Source organism: Capra hircus, chromosome 18 (assembly GCF_001704415.2).
Source record: "Capra hircus breed San Clemente chromosome 18, ASM170441v1, whole genome shotgun sequence".
In the NCBI taxonomy this organism is placed as follows: domain Eukaryota; kingdom Metazoa; phylum Chordata; class Mammalia; order Artiodactyla; family Bovidae; genus Capra; species Capra hircus.
The window spans coordinates 40,344,213-40,363,333 of NC_030825.1; the positions used below are offsets into that span (position 1 = coordinate 40,344,213).

Consider the following 19,121-nt stretch of genomic DNA (forward strand, 5'->3'; position numbering starts at 1 on the left):
CAATGAATAATCAGGGTTGATTTCCTTTAGGATTCACTGGTTTGATCTCCTTGCATTTCAAGAGTTCTTTTATATTAATGCTACTGAAAGCACAATTCAGAAAAGAAAAAATTGATAAATAGGGCTTCATCAAAATTAAACATTTTGTTCCATGAAAGACACTTCTTAAAATTTAAGTATAGTTGATTCACAGTGTTGTGTTAGTTTCTGGCATACAGCAATATGATTCCACTATATGTGTAACCTTTTTCATATTCTTCTCCATTGTTTATTATGGGATACTAAATATAGTTTCCTGTGCTATGGAATAGGACCCCGTTTATTTATTTTATATACAGCAGTTTGCATCTGCTAATTTAACTTGTCTCCTAATTTATCCCTGCCCCACAGGTAACCATATGTCTTGTCTCTCTTCTTAATACTTTTTCTATTTATTTTTGGCTGCCCTGGGCCTTCGTTGTTCTGCACGGACTTCCTCTGGTCCTGGTGCTCCGGGTCTCCTCTTCCTTGCGGTGCACGGGGTTCTCATTGTGGTGGCTTTTCTTGCTGTGGAGCATGGGCTTTAGGCTTGCAGCCTCAGTAGTTGTGATGCATGGGCTTAGTTGCTCCACAGCATGTGGAATCTTCCCGGAGCAGGGATCAAACCCGTGTACCCTGCCTTGACCGGTGGATTCTTATACACTGCACCGCCAGGGAGGTCCCATATGTCTTCTGTGTGTGAGTCTGTTTCTCTTTTACATAGATAAATTCATTTGTATCGTTTTTTAGATTCCACATATAAGTGATACACTGGTATGGCATCATTCTGACTTCGCTCAGCATGATAATCTGTGTCCATCTCTGCTGCTGCAAATGACATCACTTTATCCTTTCTTTAAGGGCTGAGTGGATTCCATTGTGAACATGCGCCACATCTTCATCCATTCATCTGTCGTTGGACATGTAGGTTGTTTCCACATCTTGGCTGTTGTAAGCAGTGCTGCTGTGAACTTCAGTCAGTTCAGTCGCTCAGTCATGTCCGACTCTGCAACTCCATGGACTGCAGCACGCCAGGCTTCCCTGCCCATCACCAACTCCCAGAGCTCACTCAGACTCATGTCCTTCAAGTCGGTGATGCCGTCCAACGATCTCATCCTCTGTTGTCCCCTTCTCCTCCTGCCTTCAATCTTTCCCAGCATCAGGGTCTTTCCCAAGGAGTCAGTTCTTTACATCAGGTGGCCAAAGTATTGAAGTTTCAGCTTCAGCATCCTTTAGGATTTCCTTTAGGATTGACTGGTTGGATCTCCTTGCAGTCCAAAGGACTCTCAAGAGTCTTTTTCAACACCACAGTTCAAAAGCATCAATTCTTGGGTGCTCAGCTTTCTTTATAGTCCAACTCTCACATCCATACATAACTACTAGAAAAACCATAGCTTTGACTAGATGGATCTTTGTTGGCAAAGTAATGTCTCTGCTTTTTAGCGTGCTGTCTAGGTTGGTCATAGCTTTTCTTCCAAGGAGCAAGTGTCTTTTAATTTCATGGCTGCAGTCACCATCTGCAGTGATTTTGGAGCCCCCCAAAATAAAGCCTCTCACTGTTTCCATTTTTCCCCCCATCTGTTTGCCATGGAGTGATGGGACTGGATGCCATGATCTTAGTTTTCTGAATGTTGAGTTTTAAGCCAGAACAATTTTAAAATGCTTTGAACACTGGGGTGCATGTGCCTTTTTGAATTAGAGTTTTGTCTGGATTTATGTCTAGGAATGGGTTTGCTGGATCATACAGTGACACTATTTTTAGTCTTCTGAAGAACCTCCATACTGTTTTCCTTAATGGCTGCACCAATTTATATTACCACTAATGGTGCAGGAGGGTTCCCTTTTCTCCACACGCTCTCCAGCATTTTGATGATGGCCATTCTGACTGGTGTGAGGTGGTCCCTCATTATAGTTTTGATTTGCCTTTTTCTAATAATTAGTGATGATGAGCATCTTTCATGTGCCTGTTGGCCATCTGTATGTCTTCTTTGGAGAAATGTCTATTTAGGTCTTCTCCCAATTTTATAATTGGTTGTTTTTTTTTGTTACTGAGTTGTATGACCTGCGTGTATATTTTGGAGATTAATCCCTCATTGGTCACAGTTTTTGCAATTGTTTTCTGCCAGTCTGTAGGTGTATTTTTTTTGTTGTTTTCATTTTATTTATGGTTTTCTTCAATGTATAAAAGCTTAGAAGTTTGACTAGACCCAATTTATTTTATTTTTGTTTTTATTTCTATTGCCTTGGGAAACGTTGGTACCATTTATGTGAGAATGTTTTGCTTATGTTCTCTTCTAACAGTTGTATGATGTTATGTCTACTTAAGTCTTTAAGCAATTTTTAGTTTTATTTCTATGTGTGTGTTCTAATTTTATTGATTTACATGTGGCTGTCCAACTTTCCCAGGACCACTTGCTAAAAAGATTGTCTTTTCTCCATTGGGTATTCTTGCCTCCTTGGTAGATTAATTGGCCATAAGTGTGTGGCTTTATTTCTGAGCTCTCTACTCTGTGCCTTTGAACCATATGTCTGTTTTTTGTGCCAGTGTCATGCTGTTTTGATAACTGTGGCTTTGTAGTATTGTCTGGAGTAGAATGACTAAAGTATTGATAATACTAAATGCTGGTGAGGACGCAGAGTACCTGGGAACTCACATTCATCAGTGGTAGGCTGTGTAGAAGTGTGAAAATGGCATAGCCACTTGGGAAAGCAGTTTGCCAGTTTCCTGCAAAATTAATACAGTTACCATATAACTTAGTAATTTCACTCCTAGGTATTTTCCCAAAAGAAATAAAAACCTATATTCACACAAAACTCTGTGAATATTTATGGCCGCTTTATTCATAATTGCCAAGAATGGGACTTTCTTGGCGGTCCAGTAGTTAAGACTTCACACTTCCACTGTGTCATGCACAAGTTTGATCACTGATCAGGTTGCCACATGGTGTGACCAATAATAATTCCCAAGGATGGAGCCAACTCAGATACCTGCCAACTGCTAAATGGATAAACTGGGGAACATCCATATGGTAGAAGACTGCTCATCAATGCAACAAACTACTGGTATGTGTAATGACATGGATGACTCTCAGATGCCATATTGTAAATGAGTCCCAAGTGAGAGAAGCCTGTTCCCAAAGCATATTTTTCGTTTCCATTTATATGACAGTCTACAAAAAGCAAAAGCTACATGGATGGAGAATCCACCAGTAGTTGGCAGAGATGAAGGTTGGAGAAAGGGTTGACCACAAAGGGGCAGCATCAGGGAATTTTTTGGGGTGATGAAACTATGAGGCATATTGATTTTAGTGGTGGATACTCAGTTCTATGTATTTGTCAAAAGTTACAGAATTATGCACCAAAAAAAGTGGGTTTTAAGTATGTGTAAATACTTTTTTAAAGCTAAAAAAACTTTATTTCAATGACACTTCCCCCCAAAAAAAAACCTTGTAAAAAGCTCCTCTTCACCGGTCAAATAAATTAGAACAATAAGATTCAATTTTGCTTTTAACAGTGGCAGAGAAAAACAAATGAATACATAGTGATTTGCATTGTGTATTTGTGTTTCCATTTGCCAGGGAAAATAGGCACTTAATGCTGGCTGAGGAAAATTAGGCAGTATATACAGTAAAAGCCTTCAAACTCTACATTCCTTTGCTAACTTTCACTTCTAAGGGTCTTTTCTGAGAAAATTCAGAGTGGTTTGTAATGATAAAATTGACAACAATTTAAATGTTCATGAATAGTTCATTGCTTGAGAAATCTGTATGCAGGTCAGGAAGCAACAGTTAGAACTGGACATGGAACAACAGACTGGTTCCAAATAGGAAAAGGAGTACGTCAAGGCTGTATATTGTCACCCTGCTTATTTAACTTATATGCAGAGTACATCATGAGAAACGCTGGGCTGTAAGAAACACAAGCTAAAATTAAGATTGCTGGGAGAAATATCAATAACCTCAGATATGCAGATGACACCACCCTTATGGCAGAAAGTGAAGAGGAGCTAAAAAGCCTCTTGATGAAAGTGAAAGAGGAGAGTGAAAAAGTTGGCTTAAAGCTCAACATTCAGAAAACGAAGATCATGGCATCTGGTCCCATCACTTCATGGGAAATAGATGGGGAAACAGTAGAAACAGTGTCAGACTTTATTTTTTTGGGCTCCAAAATCACTGCAGATGGTGATTGCAGCCATGAAATTAAAAGATGCTTACTCCTTGGAAGAAAAGTTACAACCAATCTAGATAGTATATTCAAAAGCAGAGACATTACTTTGCCAACTAAGGTCCATCTAGTCAAGGCTATGGTTTTTCCTGTGGTCATGTATGGGTGTGAGAGTTGGACTGTGAAGAAGGCTGAGCGCCGAAGAATTGATGCGTTTGAACTGTGGTGTTGGAGAAGACTCTTGAGAGTCCCTTGGACTGCAAGGAGATCCAACCAGTCCATTCTGAAGGAGATCAACCCCGGGATTTCTTTGGAAGGAATGATGCTAAAGCTGAAGCTCCAGTACTTTGGCCACCTCATGCGAAGAGTTGACTCATTGGAAAAGACTCTGATGCTGGGAGGGATTGAGGGCAGGAGGAGAAGGGGACGACAGAGGCTGAGATGGCTGGATGGCATCACGGACTCGATGGACGTGAGTCTGAGTGAACTCCGGGAGATGGTGATGGACAGGGAAGCCTGGCGTGCTGCGATTCATGGGGTCGCAAATAGTCGGACACGACTGAGCGGCTGAACTGAACTGAACTAATGTGTTATAGGACACTAAACAACCATTTAAAATGTTATAGAAAATATAATGATGTGGAGAACTAGCTCAGTTGAAGACAAAAATAATTAATGGATGGCTCAGACAGTAAAGAGTCAACCTGCCAATACTGGAGACCAGGTCTGATCCCTGGGTTGGGAAGATCTCCTGGAGAAAGAAATGGCAACCCACTCCAGTATCCTTGCCTGGGAAATTCCATGGACAGAGGAGCCTGGCAGGCTACAGTCCATGGGGTGGCAAAGAGTCAGACACGACTGAGCAACTAACACTTTCACTTTCCAAATTTTTAAAGTTTCTTAAAGTCTCTAAATTTTTTCAAACTTTTAATAATAAATGTATATCAGTTTTTAAAAGTTAGAAAATATAGAAAGAAGAACAGAAGAGATAGAAAACCAATGTGTTAGCTTAGTTATCAGTATTGCTACAGAGAGAATTTGGTTGAACTCCTATGGCTCAGCTGGTAAAGAATCCGCCTGCAATGCAAGATACCTGGGTTCAATCCCTGGGTTGGGAAGATCCCCTGGAAAAGGGAAAGGCTACCCACTCCAGTATTCTGGCCTGGGGAATTCCGTGGACTGAATAGTCCATGGAGTTCCATGGAGTTGCAAAGAGTCAGACACGACTGAGCGACTTTCATTTCACTTATGGGCAAGTGTAGTTTTTTTTTTTTTTTTTGGCTGTGCTGGGTCTTAGTTGCAGCACGCAAGATCTTTCATTTCGGTGTACAGGACTCTCGTTGTGGTGCATGGGCTCAGTAGTTGTAGCACCTGGGCTTAGTAACTCTGTGGCATATGAGATCTCATTTTCCCGACCAGGGATCAAACCCACATCCCCTGCATTGCAAGGCAGATGGACTTAACCACTGGACTACCAAGGAAGTCCATCAAGTATACTTTTTAGTAATTTCCCAGTGGTGCTAGTGGTAAAGAACCCACCTGCCAATCCTGGGTAAGTGTAAGAGATTTAGGTTCGATCCCTGGGTCAGAAAGAGAAGGACATGGCAGCTCACTCCAGTATTCTTGCCTGGAAAATCCCATGGACAGAGGAGCCTGGTGGGCTGCAGTCCATGGGGTCGCACAGAGTCGGACACTGAAGCAGCTTGGCACGTCCGCCTCAGATCTAGTCCTAGAGACCGTCCACTAGAGGGCAACTTCAGGTCTGCAGAGCACGCACACCTGCCGTCGTCCCCTCACAGCAAGGAGTGCAGCAGTGGGCCAGAAATAATTACTCTTGTCCTTTGTTCTCTGAGGACTGGGGCACTTCCTCCTCTCCAAGGAAATTTAAGGAGTGGTGGTGGGTACTTGTTTCCCCTACAGAGGCTTACTGTGTTCTAAAACTCCATGCCTTCAGCAAAACTGGCACTTTCAAAAGCATAGCTTCTTCAGTCTTGCTCATCAAAGTTGTTCCAAAGACAGGTGTTACTGAACAATTTATACAAAGCATCACAAATCATTTGATAGTTTAGGTTTTCCTAACCAAGCAGATCAAAGACTACAGGCAAAAATATAAAGATTAACATATCAACCATGTCTTTGTGGTTATGCAGAAATAACTATGAAATTACTTAGTCCTGAGTGTTCCATAAATATAAAGGGCCAGCTCACTGAGATGTAGCAGTCATGCCCACCTTCACCTCTACCTGTCGGTGCCGCCTTCTTGGGTTCTGTGATATCTGCTCATTATTAGTGCCTCCTCTGACTTTCCTGTCTAGGTGATCTTCCTCACGCTGTTCTACTCACTGATGCTGAACAGGCTGCCACAACTTCACAAAGAGAAGGAACATCAAACCAGGAGGATCTTGGCACTCTGGGGTAATTCAGCTAATCCTTCTGATATCTCATTTTGCAGAGAGCAAATTATGTATCAGAACAGTGCACTCCCAGCCACCTCACTGACTAAGACAAATTTATCCACTCAGGGATCTTGTCTCTAACCAGCCATCGTGCCTCCTCCCTGACCCAAGACCAAACCAGTGGGTCACCAGAACTCCTTATGATCCGTCCCTCCGGAGGTCACTCAGAGCTTCACCTCTCCCCTAGATTCCAGATTCCTTCCTCCTGTTTCTAGCCTTGAGCCCCAGGTACTGTTTCCAACTGCTCACCCTCTGTATCTGAATGCCTACGGCTGTCTCAAACATGCCCCAAGCAGAATTATTTGCCTGCCCCACAAATTCCCTTCTTTACTGTTTTCTCATTTCAGTTAATAATATCACCACTAGCTGTAAACTAAGAATAATCCTAAATCCCACTCCCAACTCAATCACCGAGCCTGAGGAAGTCTGAATAAAACTGACTAGAACCACTCATTTCACACAGATGAAACTCACAAAAGGTGGCCGAAAAGCAAATGGCAGAAAAATCAACACAACATTCTGTTTTCAGCCAGGCTGCACCGCATGTGTGATCTTAGTTTCCCGACTAGGGATAGAACCCATGCCCCCCTGCGGGAAGTCCCTTAACACAACATTTAAATCGTGCAAGAAATGCATGCCTTGCTTAGAGACACATTTTTTAATGAAATGCGTAGGAGGATAAACTCCCAAAATTTAGGAGAGGATTAGCTATGAAGAAGAGAAAGAAGGGATACCATCAGAGAGGTGCACAGCAGGTTTTATCTCAGCTGCCACTTGTTTCTTAAGCTGAGTGGTGGACAAGCTGCTAAGGGGTTGGCATCTTATTCCTTCTGAGATTAAAAAACTAGTAATCTGACTTCAAACTGCCTTCCCAGTCCTCATTTCATTTCTCCATCTCTTGAACTGCTGTTCCCTCTGCTAAAGTGACTTTTTTTCTTTCTTGTCCTCATCTTTATCCATCTAGAGAATTCTTTCTGACTCATTTAAAACAAATGTCTTATGTCACTGCCTCTGGGCCACCTTCTCTGAATTCCTCCAGGAGGTTAATTTTCCCTCCAGTGATCCCTCAGTACTTGGCTCCTACAGGCTGACATGTTTTAGGTCATATTCTAACTCCCTCTCTCTCCCCATCTTGATTTACACGTCTCTAGATTCTTCTGCCCACAGTGTGGTGTGGAGAACAGCACTAGCATTTCCTGGAATTGTCAGAAATTCAGGCTCTTAGGCCTTACCCCAGAAACTGAATTTTAACACAATTCCAGGTGATCCCCCTGCCCATCTTACAGTGAGAACCACCACTCTGGAACAGTACTCCCATTGGGAAATCCACTGACAAAACTGCTTGGTTCTAGTCCAAGATAAGTAGAGAAATTGAGAACAAGCCTTTAGAAACATTTATAGCAATTGGGCAGACTAATTTTAGGCCTACTGAATCTAATTTTCAAAATGGGGCTTCTTTTTGTAGGCCTCTGTTCTGTGTCGGTTTTCCAGTTTTACTGTATTTTACGAAAGTATTAGTCCCTGATGGATTGGAAATATTTCTGTAAGTCTTTGATGGTAGTTTGGGAAGAACTGCTTGTGTAACTTCTTTTCTCCACTTTAGCATTTAATAGGAGATACTCATAGTAGATGCTCAGCAGATGTTGATGAATAACTACTTAATGAAATATAACCCTCTTTTGGCCTACATTTCAATTTTTGACAGCAAGATGTCCTTCCTCATTACCTGGTTCAAGAGATAAGAACAACTCCATCTATGTAGCCCCCACTATGAACACGCCAGTCAAGTGCCCAGGAAGAGCCTTGGAAGAGAAGAAGTTCTTCAAGTTGACAGGAGATGTTTTAGGTATGGAGAGGAGATGATAACATGTTGATACATCAACACATTTCCCAGCAAGGAAAGGGGGAGTGAAAATAAATGGAAAACCTAGAAGCGGGGGAAAGTATGTTAAAGTACTCACCTCAAAACATTCTGGATGCTATTAAACAAGGCTGTTCGGTGCATGGAGGGCCTCCTGAACTTACGATCTAATTGTGTGCTTGAGGAAGTCACTTCCTCTGTCTGCAGAATGTAATCTTGAAACTTGGTCAGCATCACAGGGTGGAGGGAAAATGAATATGCTTTGAAAAATAATTGTCCTGTAAGTACAAGGTCCAGCACATCTAGTGTTTGGGTTACTGGATTCTCTGGACCAAAATAGACAAATTCTGGTTTTGTCATATGAGCAGAGACAATCGATAGATAACTGGGGATGGGAAGAGACCCAGGGAGTTGTTTGCGGGGGATGGGGGAGGTCATTTAGACCTTAGAACTAAAAGCATTTTTTATGGGAGATTTTATGTATCTCAAGTATAATTTCTGATCAGTGGCAAAAGAATTCTGGGAAGGAATATATACATATCTATTGCTGCACATACAGGAGCCAGATGCTTTGGCTTATCTCTGACAATTATTAAGTTGAATCACGTGGAAGTGCCAATTTTTGACTGTTTTTGACCTGTGAAAGTCTATATGCTTAGGGAAAAATGAAGAAAAACATAGAGAGGATTTTTTAAAATTGAAGTATAGTTGCTTTCTAATGTTCTGCCAATCTGCTCTACAGCAGAGTGACCCAGTTATACATGTCTATACACACATTCTTTGTTCATATCCTTTCCATTATGGCTTACCCCAGGAGACACCGCTCCCTGTGCCGTAGAGTAGGACCTTCTTGTTTATCGCTTCTACACGTAGTAGTTCGCATGCACCACCCCAAAATCCCAGCCCACCCCTCTCCCCACCCTCCTCCCCCTGGCTTCCGTAAGTCTGACCATACAGAGAATTTCAAAGAACTGAAATTCGAAATTTCAATTTCAACTTCACCTATGGCTTTCTCGCTTCTGTACTAGCACAAATCCTTTTCCTTACCCTGTTGATGACTACAGTCTACTCGACGCAGAACTCCAATAGATTTTACCTCCGTCAAGCTATCCACAAGAGCTTTTCTCACCGTTTCTCAGAGATCAAACTTCTTAAGCATTTCTACACCTGGGCCAATAGCACCCTCCTTCCCAACCTGTACGGGGATTACAGAGGTAAGAATACAGTCCAGGGGCCCAGCCCTGCAAATGTGGGATACAGTTGGTTTTCCATATGCCCCTACAGTAACCATTAGAACACTGGAGAAAGTTTCGCTGGCTGTGTCAATATGACTGCACCTCTGTGGGCACCCAAAGGTCTACCCCCAGGGACCCATCTAAGCAGTTTCAGGTTTATGTCTGTTCACCCAAGGGTGATCGGTCCCCGAGGGCTGGTTCCCACTGAAGAGTTTCACTAGAGGGATAAACAAAGTTGAGAATTTATTCACTTATAGCATGAGAAGTAACTGAAGTGGTCCTTGGGGTTGTTTGCCTCCTTGTGAAGGAAGGAACCACACGCAGCTGAAGTTTGTTCTCTAAGCCCAGATGTAATCAGAAAGATCTCACACCAGGGTGATGTTTTGATATATTGCCTGATGTGCAGTCATTCCTTTGTCTGTGATGTGTGACTTTTCTTGGTTGGTTATCTAGTTCAATTCCATGAATATGTAGTGAATAACTGGTGTACTGGGAACTGTCCTAGGAGCTAATGATAAAAAGATGGGTATTAAGTGGTTTGTACCCTCAAAGAACCTCACCATCAAGAGGAGTTAGTATGAATGCTTCTTGTTCAGTATTTCTCAACCAAGTACCAATGCTTTGTCCTGTTATAACTTTGTGTCTTATTAAGTGAGTTGTGTTCTGGAAATTGCTGCATTCATTAAACTCAGGATTGGTGCCTTTCTGTTGAGATTTGAAACATCTCCTAAGTTCCTGAAAAAAAATCTGAGTGATGTGTAATCTGAGTAAACATATATACTCTTTTCTTTTTTAATGTCATTGGAGTATAGTTGACTTACAGTGTTGGAAATGTTGGTTTCAGGTATACAGTAAAGTGAATCAGTTATGCATATACATATATCCACTCTATAGATTCTTTTCCCGTATAGGGCATTACAGACCATTGAGTAAAGTTTCCGTGCTATACAGCATGTTCTTATTAGTCATCTGTTTTATATATAGTAGTGTGTATATGTCAGTCTCAGTCTCCCACTTTCCCCTTTGGTGACCATGAGTTTGTTTTCTATATCTGTATAGTCTTTTCTTAAACGTGTGTCCTTTCTAAGTTGCTTCAGTTGTGTCTCACTCTTTGTGACCCTGTGGACTGTAGCCCACCAGGCTCCTCTGTCCATGGGACTCTCCAGGCAAGAATACTAGAGTGGGTTGCCATGCCCTCCTCCAGGGGATCTTCCCGACCCAGGGACTGAACCCGCATCTCTTATGTCTCCTGTACTGGCAGGCAGGTTCTTTACTACTAGCACCACCTGGGAAGCTCTTCATGTGTACATGGTGCATTTAAGAGATGTTGCAGGTGGCAACTCCTTTGCATTGCATGTTGATTCTTTCTAGCTGAGTTTCATTTTTATTTTATGGCTGTGCTGGGTCTCTTTTGCAGCACATGGAATCTTTGTTGCTGCACCTGGGCTTTCTCTAGTTGCAGAGAGTGGGGGCTTTCTCTCTCATTGCAGTGTAAGGGCTTCTTGCTGCGGTGGCTTCTCTTGTTGCAAAGGGCTCTAGATGCACGGGCTAGACTAGATGCAAAGGCACAGACTTAGAAGCCACATCCTTGCTCTCCTCTTACCAGCAATGTGTTTCTGGGTGAATTACTCAACTTCCTGTGCCTCAGTTCCCCCATCTGTACAGTGGGGATAATCTTAGGATCTATCCTTTAAGGTTGATGTGAAAATTTAAAACTTAGTATATCTAAGTGCTTAAAACAGTGTTGGGCACTCAATGGGTCTTAGCTATTAATTTTTTTTTTTTTTTTTTTTGGCTGCACTGGGTTTTCACTGCTGCGAGCAGGCTTTTCCCTAGTTGCGACAAGCCAGGACTGCTCTCTAACTGTAGGGCATGGGCTTCTCATTGCAGTGGCATCTCTTGTTGTGGAGCATGGGCTCTTAACACACGGGCTTCCGTAGTTGTGGCTCCTGGGCCTAGAGCACAGGCTCGATAGCTGTGGTGCACAGGCTTCATTGCTCCGAGGTGTGTGGAATCTTCCCGGACCAGGATTGAACCTACGTCCCCTGCACTGGCAAGCGAATTCTTAACCACTGGGCCACCAGGGAAGTCCCAGTCTTAGCTATTATTAATTGGGCAGTTGGAGCTCTGCTTCTACTAGAACCACCTGGAACATACTAAGGAAGAGCAACAGCAATCTGAGATGTAGATAAAGAAATAGAATTAAGTAGATAATACTGATAGACATTTAGATTGTTTCCAGTCTTCTACTGTTAACAATAGTACTATTAAATATCCTTTTACATATATAATTTCACTCGTGCAAATATATCCGTAAGATAAGTACCTTGAAAAGACTTGATAAAACTGTATATTCAGCTTTCCTGGCCCCCATGGAGCTGTGCGGAGGTGTGGGTGCATTCAAAATTCAGTTCCACCAGTAACCTACCGCCATGGCTAAGGAAGGCATTGCTGCTGGAGGTATAATGGGCGTTAATGCTGCTCTGCAAGAGGTGCTGAAAACCACCCTCATCCACGATGGCCTAGCATGTGGAATTCGCGAAGCTGCCAAAACCTTAGACAAGCACCAAGCCCATCTGTGTGTGCTTGCATCCAACTGTGATGAGCCTGTGTATGTCAAGCTGGTGGAAGCACTTTGTGCTGAGCACCAATTCAACCTGATTAAGGTTGATGACAACAGGAAAGCAGGGGAATGGGAAATAGCCTAGTCCAATGTCAGAACACATTTGGGAAGAATCTTTTTGGTAAGATTTAATTAAAATTCCTCTTACAGCAGTTTTAACTTGTTTTTTCTCTTGTGACTTTCTTCTCAGATGGAAAACCATTAATCTCACAGTTCTGTAATTACATACTTTTTATTTAAGGAATATACAGTGAGGCTACCTTTGAAAGTTAAATCACCCCTTACCTTCCTCTTATCTTAAGAATATACAGTGAGGCTATCTTTGAAAGTTAAATCACTCCTTACCTTCCTCTTATCTTCTTTAGAACCCTCAGTCCTTTGATAACTACTGCAAACCTCTTCCTGCCAGATTTTCTAACATAATCTTTTTCTTTCATGTTAAAACATTTTTTAATAATTAAAACATGAATATGGAGAAAAACAGTATGCACCACAAGGTATGTTGTGCAACTCTCCTTTATCTCCTGATCCCCCTCTGTCTTTCTGAGAGGCAACCTCATTCCCAGTTGATTATACAGGCATACTCACTTCATTGCATTTTGCTTTATTACATTTCAGAGATACTGCTCTGTCTGTCTAACAAATTGAAGGTTTGGGAACCCTGTGTCAAGCAACTTCATTTGTGCCATTTCTTCAACAGCAATTTGCTCACTTTGTGACTGTCACATTTTAGTTTTTCTTGAAATATTTCAGCTGTTTATTATGTTTATTACAGTGAACTTGTGATCAGTGATCTCAGATGTTACTACTGCAAAAATATTATGACTCACTGAAGGCTCAGATGATAGTTAGCATTTTTTATAGAAATAAAGTACTTTTTTAGCAATTAAGTTTGTAATTAAGGTATGTACATTGCTTTTTTAGACATAATGGTATTGTATACTTAACAGACTATGTTTCAATCTAAACATAACTTTTCTTTTTGGCCATACCACATGACTTACTAGATCTTAGTACCCAGACCAGGAATTGAACCTGGGTGCTGGCAATGAAAGTGCCAAGTCCTAACCACTGGACAGCCATGGAATTCCCTAAACATACATTTTATATGCCCTGGGAAACCGAAAAATTCATATGACTTGCTTTGTAGCGGTGGTTTTGAACTAAACACATAGTATCTTCAAGCTATATTTATAAATTCTTCCAGAGGTTATCTGTACATTTGCAAATATATTTGATGATAAACAGCATCCTGCTAAAAACACTGTCATGCATTTTTGCCTTTTCCCCTTAGGTTGCCTAGAGATTGTTCCATCAGCATATGTAAAGCTGTCCCTTTCTATGTTTTATTCATTAACTGTGTAGTATGCCATTGCATGGATGTACCATAAATTGTATAACCGACTCCCTATTGATAGACATTTAGATTGTTTCCAGTCTTCTACTATTAACAAAAGTACTATTATTAATATCCTTTTACATACATAATTTTATATCTGTAAGATAAGTACCTGGAAAAGACTTGATAAAACTGTATATTCATTTTTCATTTAAAAAGCTATTGCCAAACTGTCCTCCTCAGTTGTACCAATTAACATTTCCATGAGCACCATGCAAGATCTGCCCACGTCCCCAGCAGTTCACCATACAGGTAGCTCTGAAATACACGAAAGGTTTGCAATTGCACTCACAAGAAAATGCAAGTCAAAACTACACTGAGGAGACGTTTTTCACCTCATAAGGACAAAACTTACCTCTGCTCTTGCCCTTCTTCATTCCATTTTCCCCATATTGTTTTTCTTTTTTTTTAAACATATAAATGTGTTTTGTCCCTGTTCAAAAGCTCCCAATGGATTCCATCACACTTAAAAGCTTAAACCCTCTGTAAAGCTGACCCTAGGGCCTTCCCCACTCAGGGCTGTTGCACCTGCCTCTGTTCCTTCTCCTGTTGCCCCTCATTCACTCTGCTTCTGCCACACGAGCTTCTGTGCTCTCCCTAACCAGGCCGCACACACTCTTGCCCCTTAATGTCTGCATCGGGTTCGCCAGACTTTGTTAGTGTCTCTCTCATAATCCACTCCAGTATTCTTGCCTGGGAAATCCCATGGACGGAGGAGCCTGGAGGGCTACAGTCCATGGATTTGCAAAAAGAGTCGGACACGACTTAGTATCTAAACAGCAAAACTCTCATAAGCCACCTCCTCAGAGAAACATCTAATCACCCCTGTGAATAAATGTAGCCCTGCTCCCTCCCCACAGGACACTGTCCCCTCATCCTACTCAGCTTTTCCTCATAGCACTATTATTACCTGAATATTGTTTGGTCATTGCCTGTCTGCCTCCCTCCTCAAATGTGAGTACTTTGTGGACTGGGACTCTCTCGCCCACTGCTGTGCCTAGCACCTAGAACAGGACCTGGTGTATGTGAACACTCGGTACACGCTGACCGAGACAAAGAATGAATGAATGTCCTTCTATAACCTTTGCCTGTTTTTCACTGGGCTGCTTGGTTTTGTTTGCTTGCTTTGATAAATGGGAGCTTTTTATATATTAAGAGCTTATTTAGTTGTAGATAGAGGTCTAGATATTTATACAGAAACAAAATAAGGATTTACAAAAATTTAGAGAATGGATAGCATATCAGTAGCTTAGCTGATAAGCTGTTGATATCTGACCTGGGAGTGTGATATGCTTTTCTGTTCTCATCTTCATTTGTATCCCTCAGTTCAGTTCAGTTGCTCAGTCATGTCCGACTCTTTATGACCCCATGAACCGCAGCATGCCAGGCTTCCCTGTCCATCACCAACTTCCGGAGTCCACCCAAACCCATGTCCATTGAGTCAGCAATGCCATCCAGCCATCTCATCCTCTGTCGTCCCCTTCTCCTCCTGCCCTCAATCTTACCCAGCATCAGGGTCTTTTCAAATGAGTCAGCTCTCTGCATCAGGTGGCCAAAGTATTGGAGTTTCAGCTTCAACATCAGCCCTTCCAGTGAACACTCAGGACTGATCCCTCAGTCACATTAAATTTTCTTCATATAATTCTTGTACATCTTGTTAGATTTATCTTTTGTTTCCTATGGTAAATAAGATTTCACTATACTAACTAGTGTTTGAATATATGAAGGCTGTTGATTTTACTATATTTAGTACCCATATACCTTGCTGAATTTTTTTGGTAAGAGTTTTTAGGTTGATTCTCTTTTCTCCCCAGCTTTATTTAGGGACAGTGGAGACATTGAAATTGTATGTATTTAAGGTACACGTGATGTTTTGATATATGAGTACATTGTGAAATGATTACCACAGTCATACTAATCAACACATCCATCTTTTCACATAGTTAGGTGTTTTGTTTTTGGTGTGATAAGAACTTTTATTCTCTGAGCAAATTTCAAATGTATATCACTATTGCTGTTAACTTTCATCTATAAACTGTAATCATGCTATATATTAGATCTCCAGGACTTATTCACCAAAATTCAAAGCTTGTATACTTTAGACCTCCACCCATCTTCCTCCCCACCCCAGTCCCTGGTACCCACCATTCTGCCTGGTTCTATAAGTTCAACTTTTTAAAGTTCCAGTTATGAGAGATCATACATGCTTCTTTGTTGGCTCATTTCGTATCTTCACTTCTGTGAACACAGGAATGCAGATCTCTCTTCAAGATGGTGACTTTATTTCCTTTCCGTATATCTAGCCAGTAGTAAGACTGCTGGATCATACAGTAGCTCTATTTTTAATGTTTTGAGGAGCCTCCATGCTGTTTTCCATAATGGCTATAACCAGTTTACAATCCGATTAGTAGGATTCTTTTCTCCAAATCCTCATCAACACTTGTTATTTCTTGTCTTCCTGATGATAGCCATCCTGATAGGTATGAGGTGACATCATAGTGCAGTTTTGATTTTTGTATATCCCTGTGGTTAGTGAGTTTTACATATACCTGTAAGTCATTTGTATGTCTTCTTTAGAAAAGTGTGGTTTATTTATGTTTTGGTATTGAGTTGTATGAGTTCTTTATGGATTTTTTATTTTAACGCCTTGTCAGATACATAGTTTGCAGATATTTTCTCCCATTTCATAGGTTTATTGTTTCCTTTGCTGTGCAGAAACCTTTTCGTTTGATGTACTCCCACTTGTTTGTTTTTGTTGCTTAAACATTTAGTGTCATATCCAAAAAAAAAAAAAAATTGTCAAGACAAGTGTCAAGAAGCTTTTGCTGTTTTCTTGTAGGAGTTTTGTAGCGTTAGGCCTAAGGTTTAAGTTGTTGATCCGTATGGAGTTGGTTTTTTGTATATGGTGTGACAAAAGGGTCCAGCTGCATTCTTGTGCGTGTGGAGGTCCATCTGCTTCCCCCTTTCCTATTTGGATGCCTTGTAGTTATTTTTCTTGCCTAACTTCGCTGGTTGGGACTTCCAGTATTGTGTTGAATAGCCGTGATGAGTAGGCATCCTCGTCTTGTTCCTTAGAGGAAGAGCTTTTAAATTATCTTAGAGGAGTAGTGTAAAATTTAGCTGTGAGCTTGACATATATGGCTTTTATTTTCTTGAAGTACATTCCTTCTTGCCTAATTTGTTGAATTTTTATCATGAAAGGATGTTGAATTTTGTCAAATGCTCTTTCTATGCCTGTTGAGATTGCAAGTTGTTAATCCTTCATTCTTCTAATGTGGTGTATCACATTTGTTAGCTTATGTATTTTGAATCATCCTTGCATCCCAGGGATAAATCTCACTTGACTGTGGTGTGTGACCCTTTCAAGGTGCTGTTGAATTTTGGTTTTCTAATATTTTGTTGATATGCATAGTATCTTTTTCCATGCTTCTATTTTCAGCCTATGTGTACTTTTAAAGCTTAAGTGAGTCTCTTATAGACAGCATATTGTTGGATCTTGTATTTTTTTCCATTTAGCCACTCTGTGTCTTTTGACCGGAGAATTTAGTCATTTATATTCAAAGTAATTATTGATAGGTAACGCTTAAAACTGTCATTTTGTTCATTATTTTCTGATTTGTAACTCCTTTGTTCCTCTCTCATCTTCTTTGTGATTGATGTTTTGTAGTGGTAGGCTTTGATTCCTCTCTCCCTTTATCTTCTGTGTATCTACTATAGCTTTTGTTTTGCAGTTACCATAGTGAAGTGAAAGTCCCTGTCATGTCTGACTCTTTGTGACCCCCTGGACTATACAGTCCATGGAATTCTCCAGGCCAGAACACTGGAGTGGGTAGCCTTTCCCTTCTCCAGGGGATCTTCCCAACCCAAGGATCAAACCCAGGTCTCTCACATTGCAGGCAGATTTTTACCAGCTGAGCCACAAGGGAAGCCCAAGAATACTGGAGTGGGTAGCCCATCCCTTCTCCAGCAGATCTTCCCAACCCAGGAATCTAACCGGGGTCTCCAGCACTGCAGGTGATTCTTTACCAACTGAACTATCAGGGAAATCCATAAGGTCACCATAAGGCTTACATAAAACACTTTACGTTATTACTATAAGTTATTATTTTAAACCAATAACAACTTACCTTCATCACATACAAAACTTACACTCTAATTAAGAAGTGAAGTGTGACATCAAGAGCATTTATCTAGATCACTGTCTTCATTTATTTGGCTACATCGAGTTTTAGTTGCAGCAGGCTTTTCTTCGTTGTGTCACGCAAGATCTTCAGTTGCTCACACATACTTTCTAGTTGTGGTGCAAGGGCTTATTACTTGTGGCACGTGGGCTTAGTTCCTCTGCAGCATGTGGGGTCTTAGTTCCCCTAGCAGGGATCAAACCTGCGTCCCTTGCATTGAAGGGTGGATTTAACCACTGGGCCACCAGGAATTCCCTCATTATTTTTTACAAATTGCAATAATTTCATATCCTTTTAAAAAATGTTCATATCTTATTTCTTTTGCTTATCTGATTATATTAGCTAGGTAGCAACTCCAGAAATGTTTTTAAAAATATTGATGAAAATAGGCCTTTTTTGTTACTTACTTACTGAGGCAATTTTTTTTTTAATGGCTTTCTCACTAGGATTTATTACTGATGGAAACTCCTTTCTTTTGGGCAATGTTCTGCTTCGTCAGATTCGCGTTCCTGGTGCCACATTCTTTACAACTAGACTCTCTCTCCAAGAACAACTGAAGCCATCTCACCAAGTTCAGGAGGATACAGAGAACTATGGGGTTAACTGGGGGCCCCCTGATAAAAACAACACGACATCGGACAGGATCTGGCATTACCAGAATCAGGAGGCACTGGGTGGCTACCCCATTCAAGGAGAATTTGCCACTTACTCTGGAGGAGGGTATGTTGTGAGACTTGGAAGAAACTCCAGTAATGCACGCAGGTAAGTGAACCTGAACAGGAGGTCCACGATATTTGCTCCTGTCCATTCTCAGAGAAATTAGGAATTAAGGACCCTTTTGAGTAGTTCTGACAGCCACTATTATGCTACCGTACTATGTATGGCACTTGTAGACACTTTTATTTTAGATTTCTAAGGGAAATGTATCTTTAAGTTTAAAAATTCCTTTTCAACCTCAAACTAAAGGTATATTTTGGGTTGCCACTTTGCCAAATCTCCTTCCTTCTCTCATCTGGAAAAACACATCAGTTTCAATTCTAGCTGCAGTTAAACTCAACAGTATTTAAATAAGAGACACCACGTCATGAACAATCCAAAATTAAAATGCCAAAATTAAATTGCCAGTTAGAATGGTATTATATACAAATCCTGAGTCTTTATCATTATGTATGAAAAAGCCCAAA

General features: G+C 41.0%; 1 protein-coding gene across 1 annotated transcript in view; it reads left to right on the forward strand.

The window, feature by feature from the left end:
- Positions 1-19,121, forward strand: part of PKD1L3 (polycystin 1 like 3, transient receptor potential channel interacting) — an 82,097-nt gene that overhangs the window by 51,915 nt on the left and 11,061 nt on the right. The window contains exons 22-25 of the mRNA XM_018063159.1: positions 6,498-6,597; positions 8,344-8,484; positions 9,528-9,713; positions 18,384-18,699. Coding sequence (XP_017918648.1) covers positions 6,498-6,597; positions 8,344-8,484; positions 9,528-9,713; positions 18,384-18,699 — 743 coding nt within the window. The remainder of the gene's footprint in view (positions 1-6,497; positions 6,598-8,343; positions 8,485-9,527; positions 9,714-18,383; positions 18,700-19,121) is intronic.